At 47.1% G+C, this 16,762-nt stretch overlaps 1 protein-coding gene across 1 annotated transcript in view; it reads right to left on the bottom strand.

Annotated features, from left to right (window-relative positions):
• The window catches only part of OXSR1 (oxidative stress responsive 1), a gene marked incomplete at its 5' end in the record, with an annotated part of 101,202 nt that overhangs the window by 62,956 nt on the left and 21,484 nt on the right, over positions 1-16,762 (bottom strand). Inside the window, one exon of the mRNA XM_015422779.1 lies at positions 11,598-11,739. Coding sequence (XP_015278265.1) covers positions 11,598-11,739 — 142 coding nt within the window. The remainder of the gene's footprint in view (positions 1-11,597; positions 11,740-16,762) is intronic.

The following is a 16,762-nucleotide window of genomic DNA, read 5'->3' as shown; positions in this document are numbered from 1 at the left end:
GGGTTGTTGGTTCCTCTCCAGAACAAAAAGGGAATTTCCACTGTGTGCCTCAGAACTCTTTGGGGAGAGGGCAGCGCAGACCGACGAACCAACCAGGATTTCCCTGCCCACCACAAAACGTCAGGAGGCGAAGACGTTCGTTGTCAAGCCTTGAGATCTGTTCATTGCTGGCCGGGCTGCGACGCACAGGTCTAATAGCTTCAGTGTTCCCTCAGTGCAAGCTGCAAATCCCAATGCAAAAAGGGTTGCCAAGGGAAAGGCTTGAAAGCATCATTTTGCAGAGCAGAGCGCTCCGACTTGAATGCACATAAAAAGAGCTTTACTGAAACAGACAAAATGGCTCCTTCAGCCAAGGCCCCACCTCTAGAAGGGAGGGGACCACGCGCTGCCAAAAACAACATCCCAGTTCCCTCCAATATGGGGTTTCAAAGGAAAGGGACTGAGAATAAAAATGGCCAATATTGTAATGCCATAAGGATTTTTCCTTCTACATATACCATTTTAAAGTCTTCTGTACATTATGAGTACTTCATGAAGCTAATTTTTGCCTCTTAGTATTCAGGATATAGGAGCTGCGGTGACTCAAGTGGTTAAGATGCTGAACTGCAGGCTGTGGAAGGTCGGTAGTTCAGCAGTTCGAGACCCAGGGTGCCGCATGACGGAGTGAGCTCCCGTCTCTAGTTCCAGCTCCTGCCAACCTAGCAGTTCGAAAGCAAGAAATTGCAAGTAGATAAATAGGTACCACTTCGGTGGGAAGGTAACAGCATTCCGTGCGCCTTGGTGTTTAGTCATGCCGGCCACATGACCACGGAAACATCTTCGGACAGCGCTGGCTCTTCGGCTTTGAAACGGAGATGAGCACTGCAACCCTAGAGTCGGATTCGACTGGCTTTCGAGCAAGGGAAACCTTTACCTTCACCTTTTATTCAGGATATGGTTTTGATTGTACTATATGATATTAATAGTTTGGTTTTACTTGTAATTGTAGTAGTGTGAACTTCTTGAAGAAGAGCTATCGAAACGAAGATCAACATCCGGAGTCTTCGTCTTTGTCTGTGTACCATTTATGGACTTGCATTAGCCATGGACGTGTACATTATATGATGTAATTTAGTTTTACTGATACGTGTGGTCCTCTGTTATGCTTGTTATATACATTTACTCTTTTTGCATGACTTTCTGAGCACTTGTGGTCTGCGTTATTTGTACAGTGCCTTCTTGCTTCCAATATCGTAACGCCCCTGTATAGATCTATTGTGCAGCCTCATTTGGAAAACTGTTTAATTCTGGTCCCTGTCTCTCCACGTGCCTCAAAAGGACATTGCAGAGGCCGGGAAAAGTACAGTAGGGGCGACCAAGACGATGAGGGGGTTGGAGCACCTTCCCTTTGAGGAAAGGCTGAAGAGTCTGGGACTTTTCAGTTTGGAAAAAAGAGATTACTCAGGGTGACATGACAGAGGTTGATGACATTATGCATGAGGTGGAGAGAGTTGAAAAGGGGAATTTTTTCTCCCCTCTCCCAAAAGACTAGAGCTTGAGGGCATCCAATAAAACTGATGGGTAGTTGGTTCAGGACAGACAAGAAGAAATATTACTTAATACAGAGAACGATTAAAATGGGGAATTGGCTGCCAGAGGGTGTCGTGAGGGCCACAGGAATGAACAGCTTTAAAAGGGGATTAGAGAGATTTCATGATCTATCAACGGCTCCTTGCCATGGTGACTGAGGGGAGCCTCCACATTCAGAGGCAGTCAATCTCTGAATTCCAGAGCAGGGAGGCAGCATCAGAGGAAGGCCTCGGCCTCTATGCCCTATTGCTGGCTGTTCAGAGAAACTGGTTGGCCACTGTGTAAGACAGGATGTTGGACTATTGGTCTGATCCAGCAGGGCTCTTCTTATGTTCTTATGTAAAAGTAAAGGTTCCCTTGCTCGAAAGCCAGTCGAGTCCGACTGTAGGGTTGCAGTGCTCATCTCAGCTTCAAAGCCGAAGAGCCAGCGCTGTCCGAAGACGTTTCCGTGGTCATGTGGCCGGCATGACTAAACACCAAGGCGCACGGAACGCTGTTACCTTCCCACCGAAGTGGTACCTATTTATCTACTTGCAATTTCTTGCTTTTGAACTGCTAGGATGGCAGGAGCTGGAACTAGAGACGGGAGCTCACCCCGTCATGCGGCAACTCGGGTCTTGAACTGCTGAACTACTGACCTTCCACAGCCTGCAGTTCAGCGTCTTAACCACCTGAGCCACCGCAGCTCCTCTTATGTTTTTACATGCCTCTTTTTTGCTGGTACCACCGACACATGGGGACCAGTACTGAAAGTGGACAGGTTATCAAACTTTTTACTACACCTTCTAGAAGTAGGAGAATGTGGAGGACTAAGTAACACAGGGATACCACTTTTGGTTGCAGCCTAGCATTTCTGCCACCAGCAGTTCTGACCCTGATCAGTAGTTTCTATGCAATTTACTAGAGATGTGTGTGTGGAGGTACAATCCACCCGGATTACTTTTCTGCTTGTGTTCCATTTCTATGTGTGCACGGGGGGTGGGGTGCTGCCGTTGTTTTTGCACCGAGTTCTAAGCACACAGGTGTTGGCAGGATTAGGCCCCAACGGCTCCAGAGGCTTTGAGAAGCCAGCAGTAGAAGTGGCAGGCCCAGAATGAAGTCATGGCCCATACAGCAGGACGAAGTTAATGCCAAATTTCCTGCATCCAAAAGGCACAGAAGAACAGGTTTATACAGACGAGAGACTTGTTAGAAAAGGAGACAAAACCCAAGGAAACGCAGAAGGTTAGTGTGACGTCCTCGCTTATTGGGAAGACGGTTTTACCTTTAAACCACCCTCTGTGTACATAAACCTGGTAGATTTCCACTGCCACCAGGCATTAAAAATTACAAATCTCTCTCTTTTGGTAGAATGACCCAGAGTCTGGGCACTTCAGAGGACTGTGTGGTCCTGAGGAAGGACTATTCTGATTTCTGGGATAAGCTTAAACAAACAAAAAAAAGATTTATTTAATAAAGAACAAAATAGGTTTCTGGTTATTTTGAACTATTGCTGATGAAAGGAACTTGTAAATATAACCGGCAAAGCTTGGTGTCACAAACAGTCTCTCAGACTCCCAGAACTCCACTCTGACAGGCGTAGACACACAGTCTAATATCTATCTCTATCTCGCTCATATATATAGCCACACAGGCTGAATTCTTTGTCTTATTCACACACAATAGACTCAAAACTCATATTCACACAGACTAAACTGTCTTATTCACATAGAATCGATTAAAAAAACTATGCTTTCTCTTCAAACTTCACACACAGAATCCTCCTCATAGACACCCCTCCTCCCACACTCAGTCATCAGGCAATCACATCACACTTATCCCCCTCTATCACTCTTCTTACAGTACTGTAGTCAAAGTAAACATTTAAAGAAACACACACACCAAAACACGAAATCATTACAGTTAGTTTAATAACTTTCCTCAGCAACCCACGCTGAGCACAGCAAGCCTCTAGGTGGAAAGTAGCGTCGCACAGATATGACCAAGGCTGATCCCCTGAGTCCTGGGACCTGTACCTGGGCTCCTACTGCCTGCAGTGTGATACTGATACCCTGAAAAGCAGCCCTTACATCACCTGGCATAAATCTGGCCCTTGGACCTCTTACAGTGCAATCCTGTGCAGTAGTACTCCAATCTAAGCCTGCTGAATTCAATGGGCTTAGACTGGAGTACTTGTGCATAGGATTACACTAGTAGGTAGCCAAGCTGGTTTGAAGCAACAAAACATAAGTTTGAGTCCAGTAACACCTTAAAGACCAATAAAGTTTTATTCTGGGTATAAGCTTTCGTGTGTATGCACTTCTCTTCATATACATGGTGTGACATGCACACAAAGGCTTATGCCCAGAATTAAACTTTGTTGATCTTTAAGGTGCCACTGGACTCAAACTTTGTTCTATAGGATTATACTATCAGTCTGATCTCCACCGCCATTATTAATCATAGAAATCATAGAATGTTAGAGTTGGAAGTGACCTTGCAGGTCATCTAGTCCAACCCCCTGCACTCTGCAGGAGCATAGCCGAAACATAAGAACATAAGGGAAGCCAATGTTGGATCAGGCCAATGGCCCATCCAATCCAACACTCTGTCACACAGTGGTCAAAAAATACCAGGTGCCATCAGGAGGTCCAGCAGTGGGGCCAGGACACTAGAAGTCCTTCCATTGTTGCCCACCCCCCCACCAAGCACCAAGAACACAGGGCATCACCTGCCCCAGCCTAAGAGTCCCCATCTATACCTTGTGGCTAATAGCCACTGATGGACCTCTGCTCCATATGCCTATCTAATTCCCTTTTGAAGCCGTCCATGCTTGTAGCTGCCACCACTTCTTGTGGCAGTGAATTCCAAGTGTTAATCACTCTTTGGGTGAAGAAGGACTTCCTTTTATCCGTTCTAACCCGACCGCTCAGCGATTTCATGGAGTGCCCACGAGTTCTTCTATTGTGAGAAAGGGAGAAAAGTAGCCCTACAACAATTACTGCTCACTGTCCTGCCTCTCCATCATTAGAACCAGTTTCTACCTTCCCCCCATGCCCCGGAGTTTTACTACTGCAGTTTTACATTTCACTTAGCTGTGCCTGTTAGTGACATACAGCAGGAACTAAACTTGGCTACCTCCTAACACATAAAACCAGCTCCCCGTCTCCCACCACCTCTACCAGACTGATTTGTCAGGACACATGCAAGTCGGAGTGAACGGGCAGCACCTTAACCTAAACCCGTACCAGTTCAAAACCGACCTTCACTGACTTGCCCCTTTGATCTTGGAAAGCCAGCATTTAGACCATTCAAATGCACAAATACGAATGCAGCACCTTCAGCTTCATTAAAAAAAGAAAAGCTACTTTACAAGACAATTTGTTTCATGGAACTTTTACTGGCTGCACGATTGGCACCCGGGGTAGGGGAAACGTCCTGAAAAAGTCTTGAATTATCAATGGAAGACACAAAAGCTTGCAGTCACCCCTTCTGATTACCAAAAGGCTGGATATGAACCGTCCGTCTTCTGGCACAGCGCCTGAGCATTCAATACGCAAGCACGATTGTCGATACGGCCCGGAGCCATCTGCGCGCAGAGGGTAATTCTTTTTATGAGCGGCACACAATAAGTGCCCAATGGCTTAACCCTTGATGGGGCCAGAAGAGACCCTCCTGTGACGTTTATTTATTTATTAGTCCCCGCCCCCCGCATCTGTATCTTTCAACATGTATAAAAGTCAGATCCAGGTGGGCCGCCGTGTTGGTCTGAAGCAGTAGAACAAATCTGGAGTCTAGTACATGTCCAAACATCTCCATTAAGTTGTATGCTAATTTGCTGTTCACCTATGTAGAGGCATCTGTCTACATATATCTCTATCTATCTATCTATCTATCTATAAACTGTTAACTTCCATTTCAATGTATCTGATGACGTGTGCCTGCACACAAAAGCTCACACCTTGAATAAGCTTTGTTCGTCTTCAAGGTGCCACTGCATTCAAAACATGTATAAAAGTCAGTTCTTGACGTCATTTCCCATTCTCTCAAGTAACAGAACCCAGGATGGGAAACACTGGTAAGAACAGCCTTGATTCTTAATAGTTGGGGCCAGTGTTCCCTCTAAGCTGACATCAATGCACCCTCTAAGCAGGGCTATTTTGGGGCAGGAACGCACAGGAACAGAGTTCCGGCTGGCTTTCGAGCTGGCCACGCCCACTACAGCCAAAACCTCTGCGTGCCTGGCTACAGAGGGAAGGCCTGGAGAGCGAAAAAAAAACCCCCATGCGACTCCGAGGCACATGGGCCAGGGGGGGCCCTGGAAGGATCGGGGAGGCATTTCAGTGCTTCCCCGTGTGCCTTCCCTGGCCTGTCCAAGGCCCAGCTTGCCTGGGCTCCATGCAACCACGGGGCGCCCAGGCAAGCCAAGAGAAGGCAGTTTATATTGCTTTCCCGTCCCTTCAAGGGGGGGCTTGCCCGGGATCCCCGCAGCTGCGGGGCGCCTGGGCAAGCCAAGGAAAGGCATGGGGTGTGGCCTAATATGCTAATGAGTTGTGCTGTCAGGGGTGTGGCCTAATAAGCTAATGCATTCTTGCTGTTGGCTGTGGCCTATTATGCTAATGAGTTCCTGCTGGGCTTTTTATACAAAAAAAAGCGGCTGTTGGGTGTGGCCTATTATGCTAATGAGTTCCTGCTGGGCTTTTATACAAAAAAAAAAGCCCTGCCTCTAAGCTCTGGAGTCTTGTGAGCAAAAATTCTACTTTGTGAGCTACTGGCATTAAAGTTCTGAGCGAGCAAATTTGGCTACTGCATAAATTAGTTTTCTCTGGAGCTGTTCTTCCTGCGTTAAGACAAAAATGTATGAGCGGGAGGCTGAAGAACTGTGAGCTAATTCACACTAACTCAGCTTAGAGGGAGAACTGGGCAGCATGATGCAGTACAGAGTGTCAGAACAGAGTCTAGGAGATTCAGGTTCCAATTCCCACTCTGCCATGGAAGCCACATTGGTAGCTGCGAGAACCTGTCAATCAACAGCCCTCCTCCATCAACTCCTCCCGATCCGAGGCAGGATTCCACGCATTGTTACGCTAACCTCTCACCTAATCGCTTCTCCTAACCGGCCTGGCTCCCGCTGGACTTCTCCTCTTACAATTTCCCTTAGGCAAAAACAACCCAATACTAGAAAAGAGGATTGGGTGGGGGGGGAGAGAAGCCCATCTGGGAGGATCGCAAGAGACAAAAGAACTACAGTGCTGCATGGCCTCCACAGCCACCCGGTGCCAAATGGAATTTTCTCCTCTTTTAATTTTTTTTTTTTTAAAAGCCGCAACATCTGTGAGCAATCTTGTCAAAGCATCACTGAGCATCGCAGAAATTCAAGCCGGTATCCTACGGAACAGCCGGGTTCTGTTTCTGCGCTGCCAGAGGCCTGGCCGTCTCTTGGGAAGACATGGCAAAGAGATTACAGCTAACGTTTCCCCTGCATATTCTTGCCGTTTCGAGTTGGAATTTCTGACCAGCAAGAGAGACAGACAGACAGATTGACTGACTGAAAGGAGGGAGTGCATCTAACAAAACCATATCCCAGACAATGTAGTGGAAGCAGCGTGAGAGGGGAGACGGGGAAAAAAGAAACGGGATGCACAGCACATACTTAGGGGTGTGTACGGATGTCTTCTGGTGCATAGCTGGTGAGCCAATGTAATGCGGTTGACAGAGTGCTACACTTTGACTAGGAAGATCTGGGGGTCAAACCTACGTTCTTTCAAAATAATTATTATCGTAATGCATTATGTGTAGGATAGTCAGGAGATCCTAAGATTGTCTGGCAGCGAAAAGTTCTAGCTCTTTTAGCGTTGTGCACCACTAGGTGGCGAGCTAGACTTGTTTTTTAGGCAAGAGAAAGAGACATTTCAGAGGTGGCCCTGGTTGCTGACAACCTGGCCTCCTTCAGACTCAGGAGGGCCAATCGGTTCTGAAAGCTTACGCATCACGCAGACGTGATTTGGGATCGGCTGCGTGTCTCCACAGTTCCCCTTGTGGGAAAGGCCGGGTCTGTCGCTTGAAAATGTAAGAAGAGACCACAAGACGACAAAGGGCATTCCTAAACCATTGAGGATATTCATTCTGCAGCCTAGGAACGACAAACTCTAACCCAACACAAAAACCAGACAGAAGACAGAGCTCTCGCCGGGTCTGCAGAGCATGATCGGCAACTACCCCTCCCCACATTTCAATGCACACTATCTGCTTTCACAACATTTTATGGCGAGCCCTCGCCTTTCAGCCACACATTAATGAACCTCGGGAGGTCTCTCGTGCCAAAAACGCTGACATATCAGAAGTTCTGCCCCCCTGAGGCCGTACAGCCATCTAAAGCCACTTTGTATATTATCGCTTCCTCTCTAACCTTGTCTAAACATTCAGTTACACAAGAGGACACCTTAAGCTCAGAGAATGAGCAGCCTCGCTGCCCCGTTAAGGTGACAATGATATGCCTGTCAGAAAGCCATAAAAAGAACCATCTGAAAGAGGTTTCCTTCTAAGCTCTGGACTTGGCTTGCTGATTTCCCAACACTGCTCCGGTTTGCTTTGGTTACAGATTGCGTGGAATCATCCGACGAGGAACCCGACTCCTGATAATAATCCATGATCAAATGCAGGAGCAAGTCAAGTGTCCCAAACTGGGAGGGGTGCAAAATATTTGAGCCAGCACAGCTTGTCACTCACGCCCCTAGGAGCAACCTCCTTTTTCCTTAGTCACAGAACATATCGGTGGCTTCAGGGTTTCTTGGCTTGACGCTTGCGTGCTGCACTCAAAAGCAAGGCAGCCTTTCAAAACCATCAAGAAGCCGCTCGCCAGTTCATCTTTCAACAGGCATGGACACCGGGTGCATTTGCACAGGAATTGCAGAGACCCAACTCTCTTCCTGTATAAGAATTCAGCACAAGGAGATGCCTTAGGCCAAATCTGGTCCTCTGGCTTGTAAGATTATATGGAGCTGTGGAGGCTCAAGCGGTTAAGACGCTGAACTGCAGGCTGGAAGGTCAGTAGTTCAGCAGTTCGAGACCCAAGTGCCGCATGACAGAGTGAGCTCCCGTCTCTGGTTCCAGCTCCCGCCAACCTAGCAGTTCGAAAGCAAGAAACTTTGGATTTTATCCGTGCTCACTGTCGTTTTCCCATAAAGCGTTTTATAATATTCCTCCATAGCTTTCTTGATTTCTTCATTTCTATAGATTTTCTTCCCATCTTTTCTCAGGACTTTAATAAAAGTTCTTTCCTTCTGTTGACTAATTTTATAGGCTACCCATCTAGTGGGTTTGTTAGCATTTTCAAAAAAGTTTTGTTTTGCAAAGTATAATTTCTTTGCTATCTCCTCTTTCAATAAACAATTCATCTGATGTTGTAACATTTTTAGTCTTCTTTTTGCTCCATCATTATTTACTTTAGACATCATAATATTCTCTTGTAAATGTATTTGTTTTTTCAGGTTCTCAAACCCTTGTTTTCTTTGCCTATTTACTTTTGCTGCTTCTTGTGACCGCCTTGGGAGGTGGTGGATGCTCCTTCGCTGGACGTTTTCAAGTGGAGGCTGGAGGACCATCTTTCGAGTATGCTGTAGATCTATCTTTCGGCTACGCTCCTGCAGAGTGCAGGGGGTTAGACTAGATGACCTGCAAGGTCCCTTCCAACTCTAACATTCTATGATTCTATTCTATGAAAAGAGCAAGAATCCAGTAGCACCTTAAAGACTAACAGAGTATGTCGCAGGGGAGGAGCTTTTATGAGTCACTGCTCAGTTCGTCAGATACCGGGAAGTCTGTCCTGATAGGAGGCGATGTGAGTCAGAAAGGTAAGCCCGATGTGTATTCGTCACAAACCAACTCTGGCGTGTTCATGATGTCTGATTGCATACCTGTGGCCAATGCTCCCTCTAAGCTGCGGAGTCTTGTGTGCAAAAATTCTACTTTGTGAGCTCCTGGCATTAAAGTTGTGAGCGAGTGATTTGGCTGCTGCATAAATGAGGTTGCTCTGGAGCCGTCCTTCCTGAGCCGAGATAATAAGGTGTGGGCCGGAGGCTAAAAAACTGTGAGCTTGCTCACACTAACTCAGCTTAGAGGGAACACTGGTCTGAATGGAGGTGGGGAGGACAGGAAAATATTCAAAACTAATGGGGGGGGGGACGGGGACGACAGCAAATGTGTCTTGTTGGGCCGTTCATCAAGTCGTCTCCACATGTTCATCAAGTCGTCTCCACATGCAACACGTTCATCAAGTCGTCTCCACATGTGGTTAACTCCCATTGCTTCCCTCTAAGGAATTGCCTAAATTAACACCATCTATTCTACCGGGTCTAACGCCAAGCACGCCTATCGTAAGGACCGTGCTCATTTGCTAACGGTGACAGCTCAGCTCTTTCCGCTCTCCTTCCAAATCACATGCCCGACATACATCGTAACTAAAAAGGCTCCAATCCAGAAAGCCACTCCTCCTTCCTGCACAGCCAATAAGCTCAGTGCCAAATTTGGACAGATGTGCTCACCTCCCCTGCCCTGGCCGGGCCACGACTCTTAATTGTCCAGCTTTTCCACTGAAGGTGAGATCTATGGCTCACACATTCCAAGCTGGAGCAAAGCTTACGAGAAAGGAACAATCGTTTTTTTGTACTGAACTGAATGCACTTCTTGGAGCTTTTATTGCTTCCTGTGAGCCGTGTGACACCCCGCAAAATCGCTTGATCTGCCTCTCCCCCTTCTTAGTTTGTTCCATTTTTAACCTGAAAGTGAATGTGACAGTCTAGTTACATTCACTTGGAATCACTTTGTTGATCTTAGATCACTTGGGAACTTTGAGGATTCGCTTGAATGGATAAACACGGCATATATTTTGCAGTGTCCAGGTTCATAACTGGAAGTAGCTACCATAACTATTGCAGCTAGGAAAAGCTCCAACACAACCCACAGCAACAGGTACCGGCGATATCTGCAATCTCTCAGGGTCACGCACCATAACTGCCGTTGTGACAGAAGGCCCAGAAATGGCTCTGGGCCACTTATGCATACAGTTAAAAACCTTGCGTGAGAAGACCCTTGGTCTGAGGAGAACAGGATGGAATCCCTCTCAGCAGGGGTCATTTCGTAGAAAAAGAGGTGCAGGGGCTCATTAGCATAACTCATTAGCATAACTTATTTGCATATGCCACACCCCCGGGCATCACCGGAAGTGTGTCAGAAGGCAACACCCACCGCTCAGGCTGGAACAATGTCCTGGTTCAGTATAAGGCAGCGTCATGTGTATGTGTATCTGAACAATTATTTCTACGGCTCAAAATAAGATTGTGTACCTTCTTAGGGAGGCACAAAGGTTTTCTGAAGAAGAAGAGGAGGAGGAGGAGGAGGAGGAGGAGGAAGAAGAAGAGGAGGAAGAGGAGGAAGAGGAAGAAGAGGGAGGAGGAGGAGGTGGATTTATACCCCGCCCTTCACTACCCAAAGGAGTCTCAGAGCGGCTTACAAACTCCTTCCCCTTCCCCTCCCCACAACAGACACCCTGTGAGGTAGGTGGGGCTGAGAGAGCTCTGAGAGAAACTGCTCTTTTCAAGGACAGCTCTTGTCAGAACTACGGCTTGCCCAAGGTCATTCAGCAGGTGCAAGTGGAGGAGTGGGGAATCAACCCGGTTCTCCGAGATTAGAGTTCGCGCACTTAACCCACTACACCAAGCTGAACTAAAGTCACATTTCTCTTTCTAGACACTAACATGCACTCTTCCATCCACTTTGTTTTTCTTTAAATTCCTTTTTCCTTTAAGAGTATGACCGTTGCCCTGACGAATCAGACCACGCCTCTACTCTTTAACATCCTGTTTCCAACAGCAACCAGCCCGCTGCCACCTTGAAGCCAGTAAGAGGGGTTTGAAGATGACACCTGGCTGCGAACATGCAACATGGGAACAGATGTGACCCCCTTCACAAAGAGACAGAGCATAAAGCGCTTTCAGCTTACCGGAAATGCCACGGAAACGAGCCACGACTGTAAAGCTACCACAACCCACCTGTGGATCTGTCCGTTTTTATGCAGGTATTCCAGCCCTTCCAATACCTCTCTCAGGATTGTGGCTATCGTTGCTTCATCCAATACTCCATTCTTGTGTTCTCCTTTCGCCACGATATGCTTAATAACATCCAAAACTGATCCTAGACCGACAGGAGAAGAAAAAGAAGAAGCGTTTGTAAATGAAAGGAGAGAAGAGATGCCACTGATTTACACAGTTATCCCAGGACAATGCTTGAATTTTCTCCCTTTCTCACAATACAAGAACTGATGGGTACTTAATGAAATTAATGAGCACAAGGCTTAGAACAGACAGAAGGAAGTACTTCTTAATCGAAAGAGTCAATAACACATGGAATTCACTGCCGCAGTAACCGGTGGTGGCTACAAGCACAGAGAGCTTCAAGAGGGGACTGGATAAACATATGGAGCTGAGGTCCATCAGTGGCTATTAACCACAAGGTATAGACGGAACATTACGTTTGGAGCAGTGATGCTCTGTATTCTTGGTACTTGGGGGGCAACAGTGGGAGGGCTTCTGGAGTTCTGGCCCCGCTGGTGGACCTCCTTACGGCACCTGGATTTTGGCCACTGTGTGACACAGAGTGTTGGACTGGATGGGCCACTGGCCTGACCCAACATGGCTTCTCTTATGTTCTTATGAATTAGTTCCATGGTTCACACTGTCAGTACTGAACAGATGTCTGAGAAGGAGAGGAGAGATTGGATTTATACCCCACCCTTCACTACCTGAAGGAGTCTCTGACTGGCTTACAATCTCCTTTCCCTTCCCCTCCCCACAACAGGCACCCTCTGAGGTAGGTGGGGCTGAGAGAGCTCTTTCCAGAACTGTCCTTGAGAGAACAGCTCTGACAGAACTGTGGCTTGCCCAAGGTCATCCAGCAGCTGTGAGTGGAGGATTGGGGAATCAAACCTGGTTCTCCCAGATTAGAGTCCACACACTTAACCACTACACCAGACTTCTGAAAAGCTGTATGTGCCCTATGGATCCTGACTCTCCCCCCCCCCCTTGGTGGCCTTACTACCCTCTGGCCTCTGTTTCTAGCCAATGAAAAGTCCTGGCATTCTAACTTTTTTTTTATTTAAAGAGCCACCTTAGACTAATGTCCATTATGACAGTTATATGTGTGTGTTCTATGCCAGGAAACATACCCCTTCACTACTTGCACACCTTCTACTGATCCAGCTTCACTGAATGAACTGGCGTTCTAAGTATTACGAGACAGAAAGATGGGAACAAAAAACGTATTCCCTATCCCACACCCCTTCACAGTTTCATAATTGTGTTATCTGCCTTTAAAGACAGAAGTGAGGGAGCTGGGAAAGCTGCCTTTAAATCAGATGAAATCGGGAGAGATAGAAATGATTTAAATACATAAAAACCCTTTTTTGGGGTGGGCAAGAGAGCAGAAACTGTAGGAGAAAGAGGGGAATACGGGTGGCTCTCGCCAACTGTTTCCAAGGCCGCGCTTTGCTGTGAGTTATAGAATACCCTCCTAAAGCAGCACGTGTGTCGAGAAGATTAACAGGTTACATTTCAGGCCTAAGTAACCCCAAGTATGCCCCACTTCATTTCTCCCCCCCCCCCCAAAATAATGCTACTGTTGGTTACTTTAAATTAGTAATCAAGATTTTAAAAAATCCGGTCACTGCCTCAATCTCATGCCAAGAGCTGGCCCTTAATCTCATTTTATACTGAAATGCCTCTAAAGACCTTCGGACGCGTACGAGGCAACAAATATTACAACACTGATTTAATTTGAAATAAAGTCAAGAGAGTTGGTTTTGTTTAGCGGATTAAAACGGTGGGCCGGGAGCGAACATAAAGACCGACGCCGTGCCCGGGCATGTTACAGGACCCCGGAAAGCCTCTCAGAATCCTTAAATCTAACCAACTGAAAAGACTTAAACAGTATTCATTTTTGTTTTAGCCAGAATTAATCCAGAATAACAGATGACCGGTTTACAAATTGGCGAAGGGCCTGTGGCACAGTCTAAATCGAGAGTTTTGTTTTTCAAAACTTATCATTGTTCCCACAGAAACATGCTTAAAATGGATGCCAGGCGTGTTGCAAAGGATTCTGGGACATGCCTGACGCTCACCTTTGGTTCAGGCCTCATCATGGGCCTCGTTGGGGCCTGGCTGACCTACAGCATACTTAACTCTTCACCGGTTTCCACCATGGCCATATGGGGATAGTGTAGCCAATGGACAATAAAATGCTAAGGTTGCCAACCTCCAGGACTCCTCAACCTGGAAAGCCTCTCAGAATCCTTAAATCTAACCGACTGAAAAGACTTAAACAGTATTCATTTTTGTTTTAGCCAGAATTAATCCAGAATAACAGATGAGCGGTTTACAAATTGGCGAAGGGCCTGTGGCACAGTCTAAATCGAGAGTTTTGTTTTTCAAAAATTATCATTGTTCCCACAGAAACATGCTTAAAATGGATGCCAGGCGTGTTGCAAAGGATTCTGGGACATGCCTGACGCTCACCTTTGGTTCAGGCCTCATCATGGGCCTCGTTGGGGCCTGGCTGACCTACAGCATACTTAACTCTTCACCGGTTTCCACCATGGCCATATGGGGATAGTGTAGCCAATGGACAATAAAATGCTAAGGTTGCCAACCTCCAGGACTCCTCAACCTCCCTGCGCTCCTCAAGCTTCACCTCCCAGCTGTCCAGGTATTTCTCAACCCAGAGCTAGCAACCACTGCTCACACTGGCAGAAATGTCCTAACAGTATTTTCCTCAGTGGTGGTTGGAAATAAAGTCTCTTGATTTTGTTCCCAGCACTTCTGAGGAGTTCAGGGGCCCAATCCCACATTTATCCTTTTAACAACCTCCCTTGTGAGCTATGTGGCCAGGGTCCGACATACCTGATGGACCGCCTTTCCCCATAAATACCCCAGAGAGCACTACGGTAAAAAAAACCGCCCGTCCGCGCGGGGAGAAAACAGCAGGAAAACAAAGCGGTGCGTGTCTGAAATGCCAAACCGCTTCTGTTCCGGCTCACTTCCGGTAGGGGCAAGCCATGTGTGAAATGGCAGCCCTGTACCGGTTCACCTCAAAACGGAAGATCACCAGCTTGAAACCGGGAGAAACTGGGTAATGTGAAATTCCCCATGCTTAAAATGGATGCCAGGCGTGTTGCAAAGGATTCTGGGACATGCCTGACACTCACCTTTGGTTCATGGGCCTCGTTGGGGCCTGGCTGACCTACAGCATACTTAACTTCACTACGGCTACATGTTGCCATGGCAACGTAAGTAATGGCGGTTTCCACCATGGCCATAAGGGGATAGTGTAGCCAATGGACAATAAAATGCTAAGGTTGCCAACCTCCAGGACTCCTCAACCTTCCTGCGCTCCTCAAGCTTCACCTCCCAGCTGTCCAGGTATTTCTCAACCCAGAGCTAGCAACCACTGCTCACACTGGCAGAAATGTCCTAACATAGTATTTTCCTCAGTGGTGGTTGGAAATAAAGTCTCTTGATTTTGTTCCCAGCACTTCTGAGGAGTTCAGGGGCCCAATCCCACATTTATCCTTTTAACAACCTCCCTTGTGAGCTATGTGGCCAGGGTCCGACATACCTGATGGACCGCCTTTCCCCATAAATACCCCAGAGAGCACTACGGTTAGGGTCACAACACTGATTGGCCATCCCAGGGCCTAAGGATGTCAGGCTCACTGTCACTACGGCCAGGGCTTTTTCAGTGGCTGCTCCATACTGGTGGAATGAGCTCCCAGAGGAGATCAGGGCCCTGCGGGATCTTTTGCAGTTCTGCAGGGCCTGCAAGATGGAGCTCTTCCACCAGGCTTTTAATTAGGAGCCACCCAGCACTACCACCAACTTCTGCGGTAGTGGGCTGGCCCGGGTTTGAGATTAGTTACACCGCCGTGTGTTGCCAGAAGTTTTACTGAGCTGGAAATCGTGTGCGTTACATCATATAATACGCCATCTTATCAACGAAAAATGGCTACTTCAGTTAGCACTTTGATTATTTTAAACGTTTAAAATGCTTAAAATGTTCTGTGCCAATGAATGTGAGCCGCCCTGAGCCTGTTCGCAGGGAGGGACGGATAAAAATGGAATGAAATAAAAATAACAAGAAGAAGAACAAGAAGAAGAACAAGAAGAAGAACAAGAAGAAGAACAAGAAGAAGAACAAGAAGAAGAACAAGAAGAAGAACAAGAAGAAGAACAAGAAGAAGAACAAGAAGAAGAACAAGAAGAAGAACAAGAAGAAGAACAAGAAGAAGAACAAGAAGAAGAACAAGAAGGAAGAAGAAGTAGTAGTAGTAGTAAACTGAATATGAATTTGAACCCCGCCAACACAATATGTGAGAAGCTATGCATCCTGGGCCTTCTATTCCTTTACAGATAAGCCTTCCACATTTGGGGAGGCTTTCATATGGAGGAGGCTTTCATATGGGGGAGCCTGCATCCCCGTATAATAGGGGTGCCACCCTCCAGGTGGGACCTGGGGATCCCTCAGAATTACACCAATCTCCAGACTACAGAAATCAGTTCCTCTGAAGAAAATGGATGCTACAGAGGGTGGACTCTGGCACTCTGCCCCACTGAGGTCCCAGTCCTCCCGAGGCTCCATCCCCAAATCTCTGGAAGTTTCCCAACCTGGAGCTGACAACCTTAACCCCCCCCCCGAACCCCTGTCGGTGCCCGGGGAGGACCTGGCAACACCATCATATAGGCAAACACTCAAAGATGGTGTTACAGGCCAATGATTATCAAATTTCATTCCAGGGTACCCAAAGGACTCCTTGGAAATCTTGAGAGATTGGGCTTTGCAAACAGCAGTAACGGCGGGCAGTTTTTCCTGAAAGACAGCTTGTTTCCACCCAAAGGATCATCTCCACAGCCATCTTGTATAACAAAGAGTGATGAACACATGGGATTCATCAAACACTCAAAGATGGTGTTACAGGCCAGTGATTATCAAACTTCATTCCAGGGTACCCAAAGGGCTCCTTGGAAATCTTGAGGGATTGGGCTTTGCAAACAGCAGCAACGGCGGGCAGTTTTCCCTGAAAGATAGCTTGTTTCCACCCAAAGGCTCATCTCCACAGCCATCTTGTACAACAAAGAGTGATGAACACATGGGATTCACTGCCACAGGA

This window comes from Gekko japonicus, unplaced genomic scaffold (assembly GCF_001447785.1).
Source record: "Gekko japonicus isolate JY-2015 unplaced genomic scaffold, Gekko_japonicus_V1.1 scaffold3483, whole genome shotgun sequence".
Taxonomy (NCBI): domain Eukaryota; kingdom Metazoa; phylum Chordata; class Lepidosauria; order Squamata; family Gekkonidae; genus Gekko; species Gekko japonicus.
This window is presented reverse-complemented; position numbering and strand designations above follow the sequence as displayed.